The sequence below is a fragment of the Centruroides sculpturatus genome, unplaced genomic scaffold (genome assembly GCF_000671375.1).
Source record: "Centruroides sculpturatus isolate CEXI.00-Female unplaced genomic scaffold, Cexi_2.0 scaffold640, whole genome shotgun sequence".
NCBI lineage: Eukaryota > Metazoa > Arthropoda > Arachnida > Scorpiones > Buthidae > Centruroides > Centruroides sculpturatus.
Window position 1 is genome coordinate 442,044 of NW_019384805.1, and position 24,563 is coordinate 466,606.

The following is a 24,563-nucleotide window of genomic DNA, read 5'->3' on the forward strand; positions in this document are numbered from 1 at the left end:
CTAAAATTTATTGTTGTGTATTAAAATATTTTTATTAATAAAAATTTAAGATTTGTATTTATTGTTTTATATTTTTTGTGTGCTCTATTTCTAGTGTGAGAAAGGGGGGCCTGTAAGAAGAAAATGTCTAGGGCCCCAAAGTGGGTTAATCCGGCCCTGTGCTTATAAGGATAAAATTGCATTGAAATGAATGATTTTTATTCAAAATGTTATCCAGAATAACAAAAGCTTAAATTTATGTGAATTAAAACTTTTATAACAATTTTACTAATGGCATATTGGAAGTGTTCAGTTGGTGGCCTGTGGTTGTCTGCTTTTGTCTTTTTGTTCTTCTTACATTTATTCCTGTTCTTTGTTCTTTCCACCTTTGAGAACTTTCTAATCTCCTTAATTCTTCTTTCTTGGAGGCAAGGGCCACTTCCTAGAATCACCAACATAATGAATATGAGGTTACCTGAGGGCATCCAAGGTGAAGGAAGGTCACTTTTGAGCTGGTGAGAGAGAGGACTCGAAGAGGAGAGACCTCAAAGAGAGAGGACAATGAAAGGAAAGAGACATTACAGTATCCAGTGCCCAAGTAGATGATTGAAATCAAAACTTTGAACAGGAACCTTGAAATTCTTGGGTCAAAGTTAATGTATTGGAGTTGGCATTCAACTAGAACATCCAACAATTTGGATACAAGAAGAAACCCCTTAGACCGAGGATAAGAAGATGAAAGTGTATATTGTGTGTAAGAAGTTCCCAAGTGGCCCCTCACAACAATATAAGGATGATCGTACAATCCATTTGTACATACATCCTTCTGTTTTGTCCTATCTGCTATTTTTGCTACTTCTCACACCTGTCTTCAATCTTCCTTTCTTAGTGTAAGTTTAGTATTAAGAGTTAGTGATAAGAAATTCTTTTTGTAAGAGTATTCTTTATTTTTGTATGGATCATTATTATCATGATTCAGTGTGTTGTTTTCATATTTTTGTAATTGCCCTGCTAATGATTGGGTTTTGGGTGACTGCTGGATAATCCTTCATAGAGTTGGCATCCACTGTTTGAACCTGTATATAATTATATCATGCATAAATAAATTCAATTTTCTAATATCTACTATACACGTTTGTTTTTGTTGGGTGTTTGCTCAGTCAGCTAACGGAAACTCTATTGAACTTCACAGGCAATCATCGAATGCCAACCAAACTGTACATCATCATTTTAGGTCTTGCTGTAATAATACAATCATTAACTAAAATACAATTGATATCAAAAAAAGAATTATCTGAAATGTAAAAAATTATGACAATTTAGATGACAGTCAAATTTTTGTTCTTAGGAGTTTCTCTTTGGCACTTTAAAGCAAATGTATAAAACAATAATACAGGTAAAAATGTTGTGGGTACCACTTTGAAATGCCAAGCTCTTCTTTACCAAAGAAAAAGTCCTAAGAAAAGAAATTTGACTCATCTAAATTGTAATAATTTTTTATTTGGTGCAACTTTTTTACATTTCAGATGCTTTTGTTTGGATTTTTAACTGTTTGGAAAAATCCTTAAATGTTTAAGTTAGTGATCAGAATTTATTTATTATTATTAGTATCAGAATCATTTAATTAAAATAAAAGTACAGTAGAACCTCGATTATCCGGACTAATTGGGGATGAAGGTAGTCCGGATAAGGAAAAATCCGGATAATCGAAACAAATACTTTAATTTGTCTTTTAATTATAATACAACACATTTTCTTTTCAATGACATATCGGTAATATTAAAAGTAAATACTGTATTTGAATCGTGATCAAATTTTCAAGAAACAAACGTTCGTATTGCATTTGGACTACTACTGACCAACGCTAACAGACTACCTATTGTTTAAAAGGCCCTCTGGTGGCGCAAGAAGACGGATTTTATAAAATAAAAAGCAGTTGAAACTGCATTTTTATGAATAAAAATTTGACAAACTATTTATCGTTTTATGACGAGTAAAATTTTTTCGTCGCGTTCGCGGCTTTTAAGTAATGCATAAACCTTCGAGGCGCGAGGCCCTTCGGACCGCGAGGCATAGGCGGTGGCCCACGTCGTCCATGCCTTACGCCGCCCTTGGTCATAGAAATGATGTAATTTGAATATAAATTATTTATAAATACGTATGTCAAGTTATATTTTTATTACTACGTAAAATATATTTAAGAGTTTACGACCACTGTGATGGGTGAGACGTTGTTGAAACAAAAAAAGTTATGCATTCCATCACATACATAAACAGTGTCGTAATTCGCCAAGTGCAAATCAGCAAATTCGTAAAATTTTTGTTTATTTTGAACAATCCGGATAATCGAAAATCCGGATAATGGGGGTTCTACTGTATGTTGTATTCTCATTTTTGAAAATTAATTTTCATATTTTTCAGTTGTGTACAGAAAAAATATGTATATATTTGGTGGATATAACAGTATTGCTAATCAATTTTTCAATGATTTATATTTATATAAACCAAGTAAGTTACTTTATTCTTAAAAACACAAATTATTTTTAAAAACTGTTATTAAAGTATTATTTTCCGATAATTTCAAATTTTTTATTTTTAGATGAAAGCATATCTCTAGTCTATTATGAATTTTAATACAAAGCAGCATAGTTAGTATTAAATTTAAAATTGCTACAAACAATCTTAAGTTTAGGTCCAAATACAGAGTGATTCACTTGGAACTGAACACTTATCATCTCTGTATAAAATGAAAAGATGAGCATAAAACACAAATAGAACAATTCTTTATTTCATGATGAAGCAGTCACCAAGGTATATTTTATACCATATGTTGTCCAAATATGACTGTGCAGTTGTGAGGCATTTGAAGTAAGTGTTCAGTCCTGAACGAATCATTCAGTAGAATGTATGAACAAGCAAAATCATACAGGATATGCAGTAGTACATTTATAATATGATCATTCTTTACTAGTGATGGCTTGTGGCTGTTTAATATGTGCTGTCATGGGGCTGTGGCAGCAACCCTAATAGAATCATTTTGATTTCATACAGACATTCATATATGATTTTCAGTTATTTTCTGTTTTTGTGTCTGGAAATCATGGTATGCAATCTCTTAGGAGCAAAACCTGAATGGTTCATAGGACTATGACTTGTGTGATCTATTTGTTTTATTTTATTTTATTATTGTTTGTTTTATGTAATAATTTGTTTCAACAAGGTTTAGTAATGTGGTTACATTGTAATTAATTAATGTCTATGAGTTCCAATCAGAGCATTCCACAACACTGCAATTTTGTAAAATTCAAACTCTTGCTTTGAATGTATATATATATATATATATATGTTATGGCCAAAGCACGAAGTTTGGCCATTTTGCAAAGTGTGGCTGAGGCCTAAATGTACTTGAAATGATCAGTGTATATGTGACTTTGGCCAGCCAGGTAGTGGGAAATCTCTGGCCAAAATTCTATGTGATGATGCAAGACTGTGGTAGGCAGCACATCTTTCACTTCTGGTGTGATGGTGATTTACACATCCTAGGAAGGAAGGTGCCACTCTGTTACGATAATATTCCATAGTCTGCTGCTTTTTGGAAAAGGTCCTGCCTCCGTGACTTGTTATTATTATGACATAGCAGTTTCATTGTGAGTATTGTATTCCTCATATTTCTATAGTATTATGAATGCTTTCAATTCAAAGGTTAAGTCATAGGGCACATATAACGTGTTGTGAGGTATGTGTGATGACACCAGTGGCGTGCCATCATTAGAAGCGGTGGAAGTGCCGCTTCCCTCGTATTTTATAAAAAATAAATACATATTAATTTTAATTATATGAAAATAATCGCACAATATTTTATTATTACCACATTATGTATCTTATTACAAATTTACTACACATAAAAAAAAAAATAATAAGATTGCTATTGTATATTCGAATATTAGTGGCAGAGTGGCATTGTCAGATTTCAAAAAGCCAGATCCGCACATGCACTTTACAGAGCACCAACCTTACCCGGTTTAGCCGGTGGAAGCCTACGACCTTGGGTCGATAACGCTTCCAAGTCTATCCGGGACCGGTTCTGGGCTGTTAGCTGCCCTCTAGATATTTGGCCGATTACGTGAATAACGAGTAGATTTATAACTTAACCCAACCGATAAGAATTTACTGGTATGTTTTTATGATAGTTCTGTTTAGTTGCAGGAGTTTAAAAAAATCCATTAAAATATTTAATATTTTTATTCCGCTCTCCGATTTTATATTACTCACGGATTTTGATGTTAAACCAGTGATATTACGATTTCGTATATCCCGTCTTTAAGGGGATGTAGAAAAAACATGTATAATTCTTGTATAATGTTAAAAAATTAACCGTTACTTCGACAGCGTCATTTACCACTAAATTTAATGAATGAGAGAGATGCACGAGGTACAGAAAAAGCTCTAGAATTTATTTTCCTTAAATTTACGATTTATGTATCCGTTTGTCATAAAAATTTGTCTTTCCACTTTTTTCCCGAGACTACAAATATTCGAGTACAAAGTAACTGGTTTCGACTTATTTCTACTTAAGAAGTAGTTAAATAATTAAGCGATTAGGGAATTGGGGACATAAACAAAACCCTGATGAAAGAGCCGGAATATTACTTAAACAAAAGCTTAACCGAACCAATCTATAGCCGAGTACAGTGGGGACTGATTTCTTCGAAATACTGTATTAGATGTAATAAAGACAGAAATTTTTCCAGTTTGACGAGAGTGACCAAAAAGTTGTAAATTTTGGAAATTTCTGTGGACAACACATGGTCCTAAAACGAATTAGTTAGAAAACAAATGACTATTAAGTTTAACATATTTAGATTTTTACGGGTATGGTAAGAAACGTTTAAAATCTACAATAGCCCTGTCGCGTCCTTTGAGATATACTAATGATGCGACAAAAGAGGTATTTGACATTGACTGGTCTCGGCACCTTGGGAATTTGGCAGTCCGCGTGTATGCACGCACTGCAACCGTCTTCGATTCCATCCATTAGCCACTTGTAGGGAGCTATTTGACTAAGCGCATTGTTTTAAGATTTAAAAAGTAAAGAATATTTTATATTTTTGTGTACGTTTCTTTGCAAATTATAATTTTCTTTAAAAAGTATATTCATATAATTGAAGAATATTTTGTATGTACCAGTACATCCACCATATATTTTATTTCACCGAATAAGTTTTTATTATTTTATTTTTAATTGTAGCCCTTATATCGTGGCTAGCGATTCGGAATGTAATTGTGATATTAAAAATGCATTTAGAGAAGTCTACGGTTTTTACTGGCTTATCGAATAAACGATATGAATGGATGCTAGACCATCACTGACGTGCAATTGACTGATTGCCCCTGGATGTCGGCTTCTTACAGAAACACAGCTTCCCTATCATCAAATGTCACGGAACGCCCCTGGATGACATATTACTGGAAAGAACATACAGTAATTATGCTGAGGTTAATAAAAGATTGTTTGCTATGACACATTTTCCTTTTAAGGAATGTGCTAAATTAGCAACAGAACACAATTTACTGGGATGGTATTTCAATTTTATGTATTCATAATTGTTATTTCATAGACTGTCTCATGGCTACTTCTGACAGGACAAATATGCTGGGTGAAGTTGGAGTATACATAAATGCAGAACCAACATTTGATATGAAAATCAGGTTCTCAGATACTTTGAATAAGTTGCTGCAAGAAAAAGCAAATAATAGCAGGATCATCATCAGAAACAAATAATGCACTTTTATAGAGGATGTTAAAAGGCTAAAGCAAAGCAGAAAAAAGAAAGTGCTGACTATTGTTGACTAAGAAAATATGATGTTATTGAAGTTGACAACAAAGAAAAACTTATTGTGCCAGTAACAGGAGACAATGGCATTATTTTGTACTATGTGCATATAGAAGAATTATTTGACATACTGCATGATATACTGCATGAAAATTGGACATTGAGGTCACATACGGATGGAAAAGGGGCTAAAAACTAAGTATGAAACTGTCACCAAAGAAGTCATTACATTGTATCTCCGCTTATGCAAGCTATGTCTGGCCAAATTGTCAAATCCTAAGAAAGGTCTAATTTCTAAACCTTTGACATTTAAAGAATTTAACTCAAGATGCCAGCTAGATATTATAGATATGCAAAGTAACATGTACAGCAAATACAAGTTGGTTAAATTATTTTGATAATTGAGTTCAAAGTTTATATTATTCAACCTCTGAAAAGCAAAAGAGCAGAAGCTGCTTACCAGCTACTTGATATCTTCACCACTATAGGTGCTCCAAGTGTGCTTCAATCAGATAATAGGAGAGAAATCGCATACCAACTTATAAATGAACTAAAGAACATATGGCCTGAACTGAAATCAGTACTATACATAGAAAACCAAAGCCAAGGTTCTGTTGAATGTGCCAACCAGGATGTTCAGAATATGGTGATAACATGGATGCAGACAAATGAATCAGTACATTGTGTTGAGGGTCTCTGATTTATTCAATTCATGAAAAAAAAAACCATTCTTTTCACCAAGGCATTCAGCAGTCACCATATGAGGCCATGTTTGGCTGCAAAACAAAATTGGTTCTGAGTACAAATCTGCCCAGAGAGGTTGTCGATAACTTAGTTACAAAATGGAGGATGCTATAAATACAGGGACTGTCTCTGGAAATGAAGCTGCTGCCATGGCAGTGGAACCACTGGAAAGTCCAGACTGGTTGTCTGACAACAATGTAAAAAGATTCTATGTAGTGTGTGAAAAAGAGTGTAGTTCAGCCCATTCTTGTGCATCCTGTGGCAAAGATTCTATGCAATTTATGGAATAAGTAAAGAAGCAGACAAAGGGTACAGAGAGATGATTACTGTGCAGGCTATGTCATAATAAACAAGAAATCAAGAAGAAGAGGTCAGCAGCTCATGTTAGTTTGCAAGCTGAAGATGTAAAGATGCTTAAAAATTCAGATGCAAAATTCCTAGTGGCAAAAGTTGGAGCTACTTTTACCAGCTAGGAACAGAACATGTTCTCAAACAACTGTATTTCAGAAGTGAGTTTTCCATTCTGCACGAGAAACTGCTCACACTGGAATCCATGGGCATAGAGGAAAAGTTACTACAAACCATTGCATCTTCTCAATCAATGACAGGCAGCCAAGGCTACACTCAATGCAATTGCACTACTAAGTGCACAACAAATTACTGCAAATATAGAAATAACAAACTGATATGTAATTCAAAATGTCATAAAAGTTCATCTTGTAACAAATGATAATAGAGATTGATAATTTGCTATGATTTATAAGCTTAACACAGTATTAATTATAAATTATCAATATAAAGTATGAAATTATTCAGATCCACTAAAATCTGCTCATGACTTTTTTCTTCTGACTGTAAAATGGCATGGGGCGATCAGCCAAAAACTGGCTGGCCAAATCACAAAAATCAAGAAAAGGTTGGACATAGGCTGGCTAATTTAAAGTGATATTGATTGGCACAAGCGAATTGACATAATTGAAATCATAAAGATGCATCAAAAAGGGCTTGCTATACATATTTAAGGAAATTGCAAAATATAGAAATGCATCAAATAATTGGGTCTTTTCCATTCAGTAAAAGCCTGTAACACTGACAAATCACCTGGAGTTTATGGGATGACAATTTTCTGATTTAGTGGACACTTCCACTTTGGCCAATTTTGGGCTTTGGGCATTATATATATACATAAAATTTCATGTAAGTTCATTTTTTCTAATCAAACTTGTTTTTTTTTCCTTTTTTTCAAGAGGCATATAATTCTAATGGTTGAATTTTTATCAACAAATCTTAGTATGTTATTGCTTGATCAATTTTATTGTTTTAGGATGAAAGTTTTATCATTTATTTCCTTAAAAACTATTAAACTGTCAATTGATGTATTGTGTGAAGCAGTTTGAAGAGTTTCTTTCAGCTAAAATTACATTTATAGATTTTTTTTTTATTGTAATTGTATTTAAGTATAATGAAGAATGCCAGAATGCCAAAGAAGAATGTGATTATTGATTGAAAGAAGAGTTAAACACGTGTTACTGGCCAAAATTGTTTAATCCAGTTTGAGATGAAATTGGCTGAAGGGAAAGTTGTTTGACTGGTTTTGCTATACAAATTCCTCTCATAGTCTGAGGGTTAAAACAATTTTGTGTTGAGGTACATAAAAAATATCAACTCTAAACTCTGAAAATTTCTAAGGTTAAAATATGAAAAATAATTCAGAGAATTTAAGTTTTTAGTTTTTTAGATGGTATTTCATTTTGGTAGAACTTGTATTTCATATATTACAATACAGTGGGTGATCGGTTAACGAACATAATCCGTTCCAAGACTTTGTTCGCTATCCGAATTGTTCGTTAACTGATTATCGATTTACCATAGGTTTCTATGGGAATTTGATTAAGTGGTTCTGGAGACCCCCCAAAATAAAAAAATATATACTTTCTTACTACCTTTATTTATATATATTGATGATAATAAAAATACATACATACATGGTCTTGCGTTTTTATTAGTCGTGTTTTTTTTCTGTTTGAAAGGGTTAACCGATCACCCACTGTATATCAAAATTTCTTAAAATAAGATTTATCTTAAAGAAATATGTTATTATATGTAAATTTATGTTACATTATCTTAATAATTTTGTAAGTTTTTCTGAAGGAGGATGCTTTGTATAAAAATGTGCAATGTTTAAGAAAGATTATGCTAAATTTTAGTTTTCATGCTTTTTATTAAATATTGATTTTTTATAATGTAACAGTTATAATATAGAATTAATTTTAATTATTTTAACAGCTGATAACACATGGGAATTAGTAAGAACAATAGGAAAAGGACCTTCTCCAAGACGACGGCAATCTTGTTGTATTATAGATGATCAAGTGGTAATATTTGGAGGAGCAAGGTATTGAGTTTCAACATAGGATGTTTCAAAAATATTTAGTTTTTGAGATCCAATATTTCTCTAAATATTTCATAATCATGAAATTTTGTTAAAAGATCAAAATCTGGCATGCATGTGCTTAAAATATGAATTGTGTAACTGAGGGGGAAAAGGCTCCAAGGAATCACTTGGGGTAAACAAAAATTTTAGGAAATTTAATACTTTGCTAAGAAAATTATTCTGGCAACAAAAATATTAATATGTACACAAAAAAAAATGGAATGAAAGTTACAATTCAACAGAAATGTCCCACACATACATCAAACAAATCTAGACTTATTTCTAATTTAACTAGTTTTACAAGTAATAAGGCCCTAAGTGAAGACAAGAGTTTTTTTTTTTTAGAAGAAATTAGAAAATTTTAGATAGAAGACTTTAGGAAGAAAACAGTTGGCAAAATAGCACCTGTGTTCTTCTCTATTCAGTGAGGAGGGTAATTCTGTAGGGTTCTCTCCATACACATGTCACTTCTCTCTCCTAGGACTTGATCCACCCAAAAAAGATCCCTCTCTCATCAACCTCTGTCCTTTTATAAATCTTTGTCCCCTAGTTTTTCTGAGCATTCAGATGCTTCTCAGACTGTTTGTAAGAGCACGTAAGGTCAACCAAGAAGGGGAAGGCCAGATAGACAAAGGCTGGAAATAATAATCAAGAGAAAGGGGAAAGGAAGTTAACAAAACAAGGCTTGACCAAGCTAGAATTGTAAAAGATTTAAATATACAGTATGTAAATAGTTACCTCTAGTAAAAAAAACCTGAAAGTGAACTAAAATTTGACAAAATATCAATACAAAATACTTTTTTAATCCAAAGTGTTTATTTAGAACAAATGTTTTCAACCATATTTTTCATACTTTTTCAACTTAGCTTATTCATAAACCTGAAGCAGGTTTATGAATAAACTGAAAATACTTGTTTATTTATCTTAAATAAACCCAAGCTGGAAAAGTATAAAGGTATGGTTTTGATATTAGTTGCTCCAGAATTAGTACTTTGAACCATCTTAATTGGATATCATTAGATTCTCAAGTGAAATAATATAAAACATCATATATAACACAACTTCAAACCTATGACAAGTCCATCAGAACAGTGTATACTTCACTTTACAAATGTTAACTTTTTCTAAGATCTGTTTCAGGTTCAAACTTCTAAATGGAATGCTCCCAAAAACATCAGCTTGATTTAGATTTAAATTTGACCATGAACCAATTGGGTGTAACTGTTACCTATTGACATAATATAGATCTTAAAAATGCATCAAAAAGGATTTGCTATGTATATGACATGCATTTTTCATCTTTAAAGTTAATGCATTGTCCTTACTGATCTGTTTCAAAACTTCTAACTCCTTTATTTGGTTGATATATGTAGCACGCATTACAATGGTCACCTGATTTAAATTGGCTTGTATGTTGTTGTCATATGCATATGCAGATATAAGGCAATGGATTGCTTCCCATGCTTTATCATATTTGTGCTCAGTCTTGTTTCAGGATCTTTTGATGGAACTAATATATATTAAGTTCCTTTGAAACTTGTCATCCCATAAACTCCAGGTGATTTGTCAGTGTTACAGGCTTTTACTGAATGGAAAAGACCCAATTATTTGATGCATTTCTATATTTTGCAATTTCCTTAAATATGTATAGCAAGCCCTTTTTGATGCATCTTTATGATTTCAATTATGTCAATTCGCTTGTGCCAACGATAGATCTGACATCTAGCGGTATTAACGCGAACTACGTAATGGTGGCTGCTAAGGGTGTCTGATGCAGTAAAGTCTGTGGTCTGTTAGAATTAGAAAGTGTTCAAGCTACAATGGTAAATAATAAGTATTGCTGTGAATTTAGATGCAAGTCTAAAGATTCATCAAACTCATTACATATGCGCACATTCTCAAAAAATAAATTACATCGAAAAAAATGGGAAATAAAACTGAAGTTATCACTTCAGTTTCACCAACACCTAATTTTGCTGTACTTAAAATTCTTTTACTTTTACAAACGTTTTCAACCTATCTAATATAGACCATCGTCAGGTTTATTATTATAAATGTTCCAAAATGGAACGTACTGTTTTTGAATATTTTACATATTTAAAATTCAAAAAAATAATTTAACTTTAAAATAAATTGAAAGAAGTGTGTATATTAAATAAATAAAATAAATAAATAAAAAGTAAATAAAATGAATCAAAGACAAGTCTGTCTAAGAGGGATCACCATTGAAGTAAGACGTCTGTGTGTCACCGATTCTTTTTACTTTTAATTGGATGTTTGCGTTTTTTTAAAGGACTTTTTTTTACCTTTGGCGGCTGTTGCCATTAATGTGTATGTGTAGTTTGAAATGCAACATAAATGGTGATCCCTTTTGGACAGACTTGTCTTTGATTTATTTTACAATAATCCAGCCATCGGACGGAAAAATTCAAAAATTAAATAAACAAATAAAATATAGAAAACAAAGCTAACTAGAAAGAAACATGGTTTTGGGTGCTCTTTTATAAAAACTCGAGAATGGTCTATAAGAAAAAGAGCACCCAATATCTATAGCTTGCTACGGAACGATAAAGATAACATAAAAAAGGAAGAGAAAGCTGGGGTATATAAAATGAAAATATATAACAGAAAAAATAATGGGACTTAAAAACCCTTAAATCATGTTTCTTTCTAGTTAGCTTTGTTTTCTATATTTTATTTTAATTAATATACACACTTCTTTCAATTTATTTTGAAGTTAAATTACTTTTTTGAATTTTAAATATGTAAAATATTCAAAAACGGTACGTTCCATTTTGGAACATTTATAATATTAAACCTGACGATGGTCTATATTAGATAGGTTAAAAACGTTTGTAAAAATAAAAGAATTTTAAGCACAGCAAAATTAGGTGTTGGTGAAACTGAAGTGAATTAGTTGCTAAGAGGTGGATAGATATGAAGTTATCAGTTTTAATTATAATATTAGCCTTATCCTTAAACCTATGAAAGTTAGCCTATTTTCATATAATCACCCATGCCCTCTTCAAGGCCCTAATATTTCTTTGCGCAGGATTTGCCATCCACAACATCATTAACCAAGATACACGAAAAATATCCCTTCTTTAGCATTTCTTCTCCTTATAAGGCCTCTTTTCCGATCACCCACATCTTCTAAAATGTCATAAGGCGTAATCATCATGACTTAAACAACTATGAAATCAACTAGGATTAATGTCGGACACAAATGCGAATAAAACGTTTTGACTACAGAGAGAAAATACATTAAAAAGACAACACACATGTAACTCTCGTATGTTGCCACGCACGTTATACCCTTTGTGGCAGCCATTTTGGTTGACTCATACGCCACCGATATTTACTGGCACAAATGAATAAGAAATAGTCACACCCATTTGGTTGGTGGTCAAAGAAAAACAACCAATTACTAGTTAATATTAATAATAACAGTTCCACTATGTCATTGAACCAATAAAAGAACCACTCATTTTGGAAAGCGAATGTTTTCATCCAGTTAAAGACATGTTCAGGTTGGCATTCTAAATTTGAATCACATGTTTTTTTTGAATGGATCTTAATTTCTATGTTGCTGTTGCTGATTGGAGGATAGTTGATTTTATATACAGTGATATATAATATCAATATATATAATCACTTCAACAGAAACATCACATTCCATACAAGATGCTATGTACAACCTTTCCACCAACCAATGAGTATTTAAAAAATCAGTTAGAAATATTTTTACAGTAATTTATTTATATGAATAGTAGGTAGGCATACTGACATATAAATTTGTTCTTATAATTCCATTAAAAAAGGTTCACATAGACAATGCCTTGACTCCCTTCCTCTCATTGTATACAACAATGCACATTTTTGTTACCCACATCCCTTTAAACTGTACAGGTAAATAATGGACTCATTGTAATGCATTTTCAGAATTCTAATTTTGAGGTTATTTAAAAAGCATTAAACACATCATTTCACATTTTTGAACAATGTTTTTAGTATAAAATTTAATATAAAAATTTATTATTTAAAATGTTATATTTTAAAAATTACTGTTATAACTATAACTATCTAACTGAAGCAGAACATAATCTGAGTACTTAAAGGAATAATGCGTGAATGTTTGTTTACAGATAACAAAAATGTGATAGTAACCAATGATTTGTATGTGATAGAACAAATATTGAATTTATTCTGTTACTGTGATAATTAATGTAAATAAATTTACAAAACAACTTTGTTATAATGAACAAACACACTGACAATAAATATGTCAAACATGCAAAATTAAAAGCTTTGAATTAATGCTAAAAAGCAAAAAAATTATATATAGGCATATCAAAGGATACAGTTATAGTTTAAGTTTATATTTTTATAATTAATTAATAACAACAACTATGATTCAAGAATGCTATTTTTTTTATAAGATACAATAATTTAAGTAAAAATTTTCCATGAAAGAGTCAGTCTCCCAGATAACCTCCATAAACTTTTTGATTGGATCTTCAAGCACTAAAAGCAAAGTAACTGTCCATCAACAAGGAGGTATCTGGAAGGAGGATCTTTGTCCCTTCTCGTTATTTCATTCAAATTTTTAAAATATCTGAGCTTCCTGAAAAGAAAGAATCACATCCAATGCTCCATACAAGGAATCATCTCTGACATCACTGTCCTTCCTAGTCTTTGTGAGTGCCCATTAGTCCTTCACTCATTCCCAATCCTCAATCAGAAATAAAAAAGATGTGCACTGTTTCATACAAGAGAATGTATCTCAGCTGTCCAGACTTTCACATATTCTACCTGATCTACCAGATTCCAGTCTCTCTCTAAATGAACTATGTAATGGTGATTGTATGATGATGATTTTTGTTTGCACAGAAATTCATAATGTAGATGTTGCTGCTTGATTGTTAGCTAGATGCTTTGTAAAGCAGCTAATTTGTTTGATTAAATGGTTTGATTTGTTTGTTTTGTAATAAAGCTAACTAACGTTCAGCTATTTACAGAGGCTAAACCAAATCTCACTGGATTAAATGACATTTCACATTTTCTAATATGGCTGGACAAACAATTAGCTGCTTTACAATGAGGTGTTAGATAAATGGCCATTTGTCATATTTACTTCAGATTCCTACCACTTTGAGTTCTAAGCAACATTGCCAATTTGACTGCCAAAATGGGTTACTCTTGATGATATATCTGAAAGATCAATACTTTTATGAGAAGCCTTGACTAACAATTCATTATTTGATGGTCAAGGATTTCAAAAATGCTCATGCAAACCTGTGAAAAATCAGTGCAAAACTAAATAGATGTCCAGGTTTTAAAAAGAAAGTTCTTTGAAGATCTAAATGCCAGTCTAGTTTATCTTGCACTAACAAATAATACATCTATTATTATTATTATTTTGTAACTATTTAAAATCATTACATTTCTTCAAGTGTTTTCTCATTTTTATAATTAAATTTTGCACTGTTTAGTATGTCAAACTATCTACTTATGTTCTGTTTGTTCAGCTTTGGTAGGTTTGCTTGGAGGGTTTAATCAGATTTCTTTGAGGAGGATTTTGGCTTATTCTTCTATTATGCGATTTTACAAAAATTATTCTTGTAATTAAAAACATATATTGTTATTAGGTAGTTTAAGTTTATGTTCAAGATTTTTAAATGACCAATGAACAATTAATTAGTTACTATAAATAATTATATTAACTTATTTTCTAAAAGCAGAAAATAATTCAAAAACTGTACTCTTTATAATTTTAAAGTTTATAAATATATTGCATAATCAAAATTATTTATGTTTTTTACTTCCTAATGTTTTTGTCCCTAACTTTACTGAAATGTAAATTATTCATTAAAAAGGCTGACATTTCCACCACTTTACAATACAGCTAAACATGGTGGGCCACCTTGTAAAACACAATGTAACAAAATCCGGCTGAATGTTAGTTAGCTTTATTATAAAATGGTGCCATTTAATCAAACGGCTAGATGCTTTGTAAAGCAGCTAAATTAACAATCCAGCTGCAAAATAGACAATATAATCAATTAAATTAAAACTTGTTATTTAAAAGAAAGAGGAAGTGAGACAAGAAACCAACTAACATTTGTGTTTTCTCACACATAAAGAAGAGCAAAATCCTCACTTTCATGGTCAAATTTGTCAATTCTTCAAAAACCCTATTGTGTCATCCTGATATAATCAAATGAGTGCATCTCAACTCAGTAAATTAAACTTTTACCTTTTGAGTCCTAATTGTGAGGCCTTAAGGTTTTGAATAAAAAAAAAAAAATGACACAAAAACATTTACAGTACTGATAATTTTGATTTCATTTGTAATATTTTGATTAATAATACATATGCAAAATGTATATGTACAGTATTTTATTTCCTGTGCTGTTTTTTTTATTTATTTTGAATAAATTTCAGTCTAAACATATTTGTTATAATTATTGAAACTTTAAAAAATTTATTCATGTTTTGAAAGAAGAAAATGGACATAGCTTCACACTGTCAAAGACAGAAGCTTGCACTCTCTTGCAATTCTGACTTTCACTAGGTTTTACTATATTTATTTTTAAATTCAAATAGTGTTTAAAAATTATATTTAAGCTAAAAACATTAATTCCTTATATTTCAATTTTAATATTTCAGTCCTAAAACATCACCTTCTGCTAAATTTTCACTTGAAACAAATAATTTTATTGATAAATATTTGATCTATCAAGATGATATTTTTATGCTGAATTTGTGTGAGTATTGCATTGCTTACTTTATGAATGTTTGTTTTCATTAAAATATTCAATATACTTAAACTTTTGTTTTTCATATTATTTTCAGTTTTACCTTTGAAAACATTGTCTATGATTAAAATTATTAATGAAAATATAGATATTAGTAAACTTCCAGAGTTTCTGAGGTATGTGCATGCATACATGCAAAATTCAGTAGAATTTTAATAAAAATTATTCAATATAATTTATAATAATAAAAATACATAATATATCACTATAATTAAAAATGATAGTTTATAGAGTTCAATATTAATTAATTCAATGATAATCTTATACTTTATCGGCAAAAAACTTCTTGGTATATATTCATGGTGCTGCAAGTGGCTCCTGTAGATCCTCACTATGGTTACTATTTACTTATATACAATTTCTTTTTACAAATCTAAGATAAATTTACTACTTACATAGTATGAGACATACGTAATATTTTTGTGACTAAGTGTAAGTTTAACTTGTAACTTAAACAGGCAACTGAAAGCCAAGGATATATTCATGTGAACTGAATTTTAAATAGTTTGTAGGTTTGCAGTTGTGATACTAACCTCTTACTATTAAGTATAAAAGAAAAATTAATTTTTCTCTTGCATATCTAAATACATGTTAATTTCTAATAAACCTGTTTTCTCAAAGTCTCTTTTAGCTAGGTTAGGCATGTAGTTATATATTTTATGTTAGTCTTTTAATTAATAGTGTTAACTATAATAATACTTTTCCAATAGAATATATGGGGCTCTTGTGTATTTCTGATAAGGTTTGGCCACCCTTGGTATATATATTTATTCAAAGATGATCTATATGACATTTATGCTTGAAAATTTTAAGAAATTATTATAATTATGAAATTCTTTAGTAATAATTTCCCAATTAATTTTGGTGTTTTAAGCAAGCAATAATAATTTTGTATTTCCTATATTAGATTTAGGACATTGTGATCCAGACATTTCAAGAGTGATTAATTAAAATTTAAATATTGTGACCCAAATATTAATTATAGAAATATATTTCTAAAGAAAACCTTTATAGAAAGTAATAATGATTGTTTAACATTCATACAGTTACAAAAGGATTCTTGTAGGATGCTTGTAAACTTGGCTATTGGAATATTAAAATGTTTATCAGTATAATATATATGATGCTTTTAAATGCTTAAGTAATTATCAGTATGGTTGTATTTGTTAAATATCAAATGAACAGCAAGACTCCTTTATTGGATTATTAAGGCTAAATAATTACTAAGGAAATGGGAGATTCTATTATACTAACTAATATGGACAAGAGATGTTAATTTTATTTTAAAAATATCACAATATGTGTATTGTATGTATAAAAAAAGTGTTTATTTTGGCTTTGACACTGACATTTTGACAATTTAGCACAATACTTATAATTAATTTTGAAAGTTGTTCTTTGCTCAATGACTCATCATTACCACATCAGTAAGTGTAAGAGATTCTTTGACTACCTGTCTGATGAGTTTACAGATTTTCAAAAATATGTTGCAGAAAATTTGGAATAGTGTAAAATACTTTCCCATAACTATAAAAGGCAACCAAAAATTTTCAGAATCTACTGTAATTTTGCATGAGGTAGGTTGCCATCTTGCAGAGATGGCAGCCTACTCATGCAAAACTACTTAGTAAAAATTACTTAGTAATTTCTTACTTATTACTTAGTAGTTCCTGCAAAATTATTTAGCCTTAATAGGCTAAATAATTACTAATTTGCAGGAAGCAATCTGGCTGTTTGAAAAATAATCTGTAGCACAAAATATCAATGTACTTTAGAATACTAAAAGTAAAGATTAGAGCACATATTGTTCTAAAAAATTTATTTATAAAAGTATACTAATCTTATACATTTTTTTTACAGAAAAGAAATTTTTAAATACTGTAAAAACCAACATGAATGCATTTGATATATTATGTTCAGTAACTTGAAGAAAGAAAATATCCTTTATTTCAATAATAAATATATTATATATAAAGATTGAAATCTCTATTATTATAAATAATTTATTCATGTGGGAAACTATATTAAAAAATAATTTTATTGAAAACAAATTAATAAAAAAGTTGATGTATTTTACAAATGTAAAAATGTTTTTTTTTCTATACACACCGAAATTATTCAATCATTAACATGCATCAACTTTTAATAAAAATTTTCAACAGATGGTTTTTATAAAAAATATCAATTATTTCCAACCTGGTCCATGATATTCTTGAATCAGCAACATTTTATCAACTATTTTTCCATTCTGCATCAAAGTGATAAATTAAAAAAATTGGAAAAAATTTAAGGATGGGCAAAAAGAAAAGAAAACTTACTTTATCATCTGAAACTTGTTCTAAGTAGAGATGAGTACCGTTTAAAATATGAAGTCTAGAATAACCATAATCTCCATTACGTAATGCACTCCATGCAGCTGGATTTTTCACAAAAGGATCATGGCGTTCTTGGCATCCCTGATAAAAACTTAATTACTAAAACAGCAAATAAATTAAGTGAAAGTAATATTTTCATTTAACTTACTGCAGATCCAGTAATAATGTGCACAGGTGCCTTAGGATTAGTGTAAGGATATTGATAGCTGCCGTTATAAACCTGAAATAAAATAACAATGTGTTAAAATATTTTATCTCCAAAAACTGATAAACATTTAACCTTGTTATTCATAAATATTAATTTTTAAATTGTTTATAAGAAAGTTTCAAAATTATAATGAATATTATCAATGTATCAATCATCTAAAAACTAAAAAATAATTTATATACACAGTAGAGCCTCGATTATCCGACTCAATTGGGGACTGGGGTTGGTCAGATAATTGAAAAAATCCATTATTAGTGTAGTATATTATTATATCTCATGTAATTAGTATATTAGTATATCATTATTGACCTACTTTGCATTGAATTTTCATCGATGTTAAGCCTAACAAAAATTTTTTAAAATAATAATCGTCGCTATTGTATCGTTAAAAATTAGAAAATTAAGCCTCGTTTAAACACTGGCTCCCTTTCATGGTCAAATGAGTGTTGCCAGCTAAAACACGTAAAAATAATATTAAAGTAGCCAAGACAGCCAAATATTGTAGCGCCACATCACTAGCGGACATTTGAAATTTGCCGACTAGGACGGTCGGATAATCGAGGCTCTACTGAATAAAATTATAGTCAATTTATTAATGTGTCATATTTTTGTACCTTTTAGATATTTTATCACATATCATTTCAATTGTAATCATAAAATAAATAATGATACTTTTCATAAAACATTGTGATAAGTGTAATTCTATATTGTTATATTATACTACCACTGAAATATGACAAAATCCACAGCAGAAACCATTGAGGAAAAATACTTAATTGAAAAACTGAAGCAAAGTAATTCTGTGCAAACAGAAAGAATATGATAAATTTTAAAATGTTTAAATTTACTATAAGTATATGATTATAAATGTTTGTTGTTATATTTGTGGATGAAATATTGATTTAAAATTACAATTTACTAAATATAATAGAATATGCTTATTGTAGTCACTGACTCTCACCTATTTTGATAAAAATAATTGGCTGTTAACATTTAGTGGAGTAAATAAGATCACAATGGAAATTTTGATTTTGATTTAACACATTCTTTTAATTATAATTAAAAAATTTATCAAGTTACACATTATTTGCCAGATGAATTACTAATAATGATTCTTCTTCTTTAATGCTGCCGAATGGCGTTTGCGACTTCGTTTTGATATTGTTCTCTGTCTAGCACTGTGTGAACTTGTGTTGATGTTATCTAGCCAGGCCGTTTTTGGTCTACCTGGACGTTTCTTGCCTTCAATCCTGCCCTCCAGGATGAGTGGCAGTAGATGGTATTTTTGGTAGTTCCTAGCAATGTGGCCTAGGTATTTGCATTTCCTGCTGATGATGGTTTTGATCAGGTCCCGGTCCGTGTGCATGTACTGCAAGACCTGTGCATTGGTTATCTTGTCCGTCCACGGAATTTTCAGCATTCTTCGGTAGAGCCACATTTCGAAGGCTTGGAGCTTTTTTGTAGTGGCTGCTGTTAGAGTCCAAGTTTCTACACCATAGAGTAGAATTGGCCAGATGTAGCATTTCAATGTGCGTAATTTGAGCATGATATTCAAGCTTCTGTCGGTAAGGAGTGTTTTCCATTTGGTAAATGCCTGCCTGGCTTGTTCGATTCTGCTCTTGATTTCGGCCTCATGATTCAGCTGGTCATCAATTAGTACTCAAGATACTTGAAGCGGTGTCCTGCTCCAACTTTTCGTTATTTAATTTGATCGTGATTTCGCTAGGAGTCCTGCTGACCTTCATCACCTTTGTTTTCTTTTTGTTGATTCGTAAACCCCATGCTTGACTTTTTGTGTTCACTTCATTCAAGATAGTCTGTAAATCTTGTTCGGAATCCGCTATTAATGCTGTGTCGTCGGCATATCTTAGGTTATTGATGTAGTGTCCATTAACTTTTATGCCGATCTCCCTGTCGGCCAGTGTTTGGTCAAAAATCATTTCCGAATAGATATTGAAAAGAATGGGAGATAATGGGCAGCCCTGCCGGACGCCTTTTTGTATTGGGATTGGGTCTGTCAGGTCGTTGTCATAGCGGAGCTGGGCTGTTTGATTCCAGTAAAGAGTGGTTATAAAGTTGATATCGTTTGTTTCAAGCCCAAGTTTTCTCAGTTGATTAATTAGGCGGCTGTGGTCCACTGAGTCAAAGGCTTTCTCATAGTCAATAAAACATATGTACACTTCTTTTTGATGTTCATAGCACCTCTGTAGCAGTATTTTTAAGCAGAAAATTGCCTCTCTGGTGCCCAGCCCCCTGCAGAAGCCAAACTGTGTGTTTCCTAGTGCACGTTCGCATTTACATCTTATTCTTTGCTGAATCACCTTGAGGAAGACTTTTAGCACCTGGCTCATTAAACTGATCAGCCTGAAGTCTTCGCATTTTCGGCTGGTAGCCTTTTTTGGTAGGGCCACAAAGATTGATTGGAGCCAGTCAGATGGAATAACATTGTTGTTGTAGATTTGATTGAACCATTTTATTAGTTGTTGTTGTAGTCCAGCTGCTTCAGCAGTTTCACGTGAATCTGGTCAGGTCCACAGGCCTTGCCTGGCTTTGCTTTACTAATGGCATGTTCCACTTCAGATGTTAGTATGTGGAGATTGTCTTCCTGCACTTGTTGCAATTCTGCTGGTTTTCTATTGGCACGAAACAGATTGTATATGTAGTTCTTCCAGGTGTCAATGATTAAAATAAGTAATATAAATTTAATATTTAAAGCAGAGTACTATGATATTATCAATCTTATGTTAAGGCTAATGGCAAGAAAAAAAAATAACTATGCTTAAATAGGCATTTTTGAACTTTGTCTTCAGGTAATATCAGAATTTCAGTTAAAGTTTTACATAATTCTCGTAACAGTTAGTTAAAATACGTAACATGTTTCAATAAATATCTGATTATAGTAAGCAGATTCTATTTTAATAAAATCTATTATATTTTATTTTTAATACATATTGAAATGATTATTTTCTATAGGTGAGTAAGTGAGGTTATTTTTTATTTTTACTTTTTTGTTTTAACAAGATGAGTTAGTTTGTTAATTTATTTTTTTTTACAAAAATAAGGATACCATCAAAAGAACAAATATTGCAAATTGAAATAAAAATTGAAGGAAAACATAAATGTCCAATGTGTAACTCCAAATTAATATTCATTACTGGGATGATGTGTGTTTTGCATTTACCTGTGTTGTTTGTATTGAGTTTAATCTGCTGTTGTATTCTTGTGTTGTTGATCTTTGTTCTATCTGTGCATGTTGTGAATTTGGCCTGTTGGAATCCTAAATATTTGTTGACCTTCAGTGGATTCAATGATGTTTCCATTTCTGAATACAAAATCCTTTTCCTATGTGAAGTGTTCTGCATTTATCTAGACCAGGCCTGGCCAACAGACGGCCTGTCACGTTAATTTGTGTGGCCCGCTAAGTGATTTTATATATATCTATTAAAACTTTTGTTTCTTGTTATGTGTATACCAAAAAAAATTAAATAAATCAAAATTTGCATGTATCATTGTTATAATGTGCAAGTGTGACTATGAACACCAGTGCTATATTTGGTACTTATGAATCTTTGTCCCAGAAGATGGCACCACCCTGGTGACCAACATCTCAACTAGTAGCTGCATCCCCTAAAGCAGTGTTTCTCAACCTCTAACGAATCGTCGCCTCCTTCAATAAAACCCTTCACTTCAAAATTCTGATGTCGAGGGCCAAGGCTAACACCAAATTCACACTGCATTGAATAGATTAGTGACTAGTATAATGTTATTTGTTTAATTATTCTTGATATAATGTTTTACTATATCGCCTAGAAAATTGTTTTTCGCCCCCCCAAAATATAAATTGTTACTAATCGCCCCCTCAAGATGGAAAAACACCCACATGGGGGCAATACGCCCCCGTTGAGAAACACTGCCCTAAAGTGTGGCCCACCGTAATGTTATGCATCATCAAAGTGGCCCATGAAACAATTTGAGTTGGCTAGGCCTGATCTAGACCAAATTCCATTTGAATGTAAATGGAGTGCAAGTAACTTCTAAAAAGGTACTTTAGCTGTGCTTGTACAGTTGCATGGTTTTATGTCATCCAGGTACTATATATGAGATAATATGTATTGTGTTAGTCTGTTGCATTTTATGTTGTATCTGTACTTAAAGCTGCTGTCAAATAGATTAAACAGCACTAAGGTCAGACAAAACCAAAGTGGAATTAATAGGCTTCCTAGAAAATGCCTCAACTTATGTGTATTTGGTTTGTTTTAAATGCATGTCAAGAAGTGTGAGGTATAGTATTGTTTGCCAGTTTTCATTGTTTTCTAAAATGTAAACAAGTGTTGGATGTATTTTCATTATTGTGTATGTTTAACTGTCAAATTCTTTCTTTTAAGTATGTATGCTATGTGTAAGTTTCTGGTGTTTGTATGATTTTTGTAGTTATTATTAAAAATTGTCTAAAAATCAGATGAGAAAGGTGAATATTTATTATTATTTAGATTGAAATCTCAAATTACACAGTTACTATACTTCTACATTTCAACTACAGTAATACCCTGACTTACGCTACCCCGACTTACTTGATTTTCAAATCTCGTCAATTTGTCTTTTGTTTGAGTGCCACGCAACCCTTGATTACTCACTCCCCCGACACTATTGTTCAGCTTACATGTTCGGATGTGTCGTGCGGAATCCACACATAGCTACAATTTATTTTGTGTTATTTATTTCTGTTTTTTGTTATATCTACGGAGACTCGAGAGACTCTACTATGTCATCCAAACGAAGTAGAACTAATTCTTCCGCATCAAACAAGAAAAGAAAAACTTTCTCTTTGGAATGTAAAGTTAACATTGGGTATGTTCGTAAAGTTGAACGAGTTAAGCAAGAATGACGTCATCGTTATTCCTATTTCGTTAGACTTTTTGAACGATTTGTTACTAACGCGTTTAACTCGTTTGACTTTACGAACGTACCCATTANGAGTTAAATGAGAATGACGTCATTGTTATTCCTATTTCGTTTGACTTTACGAACGTACCCATTAATAAAAACTTCGATACAAAAATGAAAATTTGTGAATTGGCAAAGAAGTTTGATCTACCGGAATTGTCGGTCAGAACAATTATAAAAGGCAAAGAAAAAATTCTCGAAGCTGTGAAAAATGCTCAATCCTTAAATTCAAGCATCATTCGTAAACGTCACGGTATTATCGCTGAGATGGAAACAATGTTAAAATTATGGCATAATAATCAAGTAAATGTGAAAAATTGTAAAATAATATAGGCCTAATTTGTTATACATATGTATTATCTAGAAAAAAATGTTTAATAAAATCTTAAATTATTGTTTTCTTTAGTCTCCGGCCTCAATTAAAAATTATTTGTATGTATTTATATGCAAAATTATACCCCAATTTACACGAATTCGACTTACGCGGTTACCGCTCGGTCCCACCTATCGCGTAAGTTCGGAGAATTACTGTATAATATAACTTATTATATAATAGTTTTAATAAGTTTATTATATTAATATTACACAAATTCTAAATTATTTATAATTAGATTTCTGTAATAAAATCATATCTAAATCATGAATAAAATAAAAAATGAGTCAGAATAAAATAGAATTTCAATCTCCTTTATAAATTTATAGAGAGAAAAAAATCTCAGAATATTAGAATCTAATAATAAATAAGTACTTACTGTTCTGTTGTACACTGGCCACAGTCGTTCATAAACATGCTCATGAGCCCATATCATTAAGTCTACATGATATTTATAAAACAGATCTTCTAATCCGTATGTATGAATTATAGGAAAACCTGTACGAATCTGAAAAATATTTTTAAAATTACAGAAGTAAGTTTTTGTAGTTTAAGTAACTTATTTTATTTTGTAACTAAAATTAAAAAAAAAATTATTATCTGTTGTAGTCATTTATATTTCATTTTACAAAAGTCTTAACAGAAATAAACTTTTGAATTACAGTAGGCCTCACTTATGTGACCACCTAGATGGTATTATGAAAAAACTGGCGTACACAACTAATTAAGAGTATTATACTAAATACTAAAAATTTAATACAGATTATAAAAGTAAACAATAAATAATGCATATAATATTACACATTTCTTGCAATATACAGGAATTCAAACTTTCATACGCTATTACAGTAGAG

At 31.0% G+C, this 24,563-nt stretch overlaps 2 protein-coding genes across 2 annotated transcripts in view; one reads left to right on the forward strand and one right to left on the reverse strand.

Moving 5' to 3' along the window:
- Positions 1–17,840, forward strand: part of LOC111629649 (kelch domain-containing protein 3-like) — a 41,490-nt gene extending 23,650 nt beyond the window's left edge. Inside the window, exons 6-10 of the mRNA XM_023373533.1 lie at positions 2,401–2,487; positions 8,844–8,952; positions 15,661–15,758; positions 15,847–15,925; positions 17,670–17,840. Of these exons, the coding sequence (XP_023229301.1) occupies positions 2,401–2,487; positions 8,844–8,952; positions 15,661–15,758; positions 15,847–15,925; positions 17,670–17,715 (419 nt within the window). The 3' untranslated portion in view covers positions 17,716–17,840. The remainder of the gene's footprint in view (positions 1–2,400; positions 2,488–8,843; positions 8,953–15,660; positions 15,759–15,846; positions 15,926–17,669) is intronic.
- Positions 17,841–17,849: 9 nt separating this feature from the next.
- Positions 17,850–24,259, reverse strand: LOC111629650 (acid phosphatase type 7-like; the record flags this gene model as incomplete). Its single annotated transcript, XM_023373534.1, has 4 exons — positions 17,850–18,057; positions 18,128–18,265; positions 18,333–18,404; positions 24,089–24,259. Coding segments are annotated over 4 exons (444 nt in total), but the record flags the coding sequence as incomplete, so codon positions are not given.
- Positions 24,260–24,563: the final 304 nt, after the last annotated feature.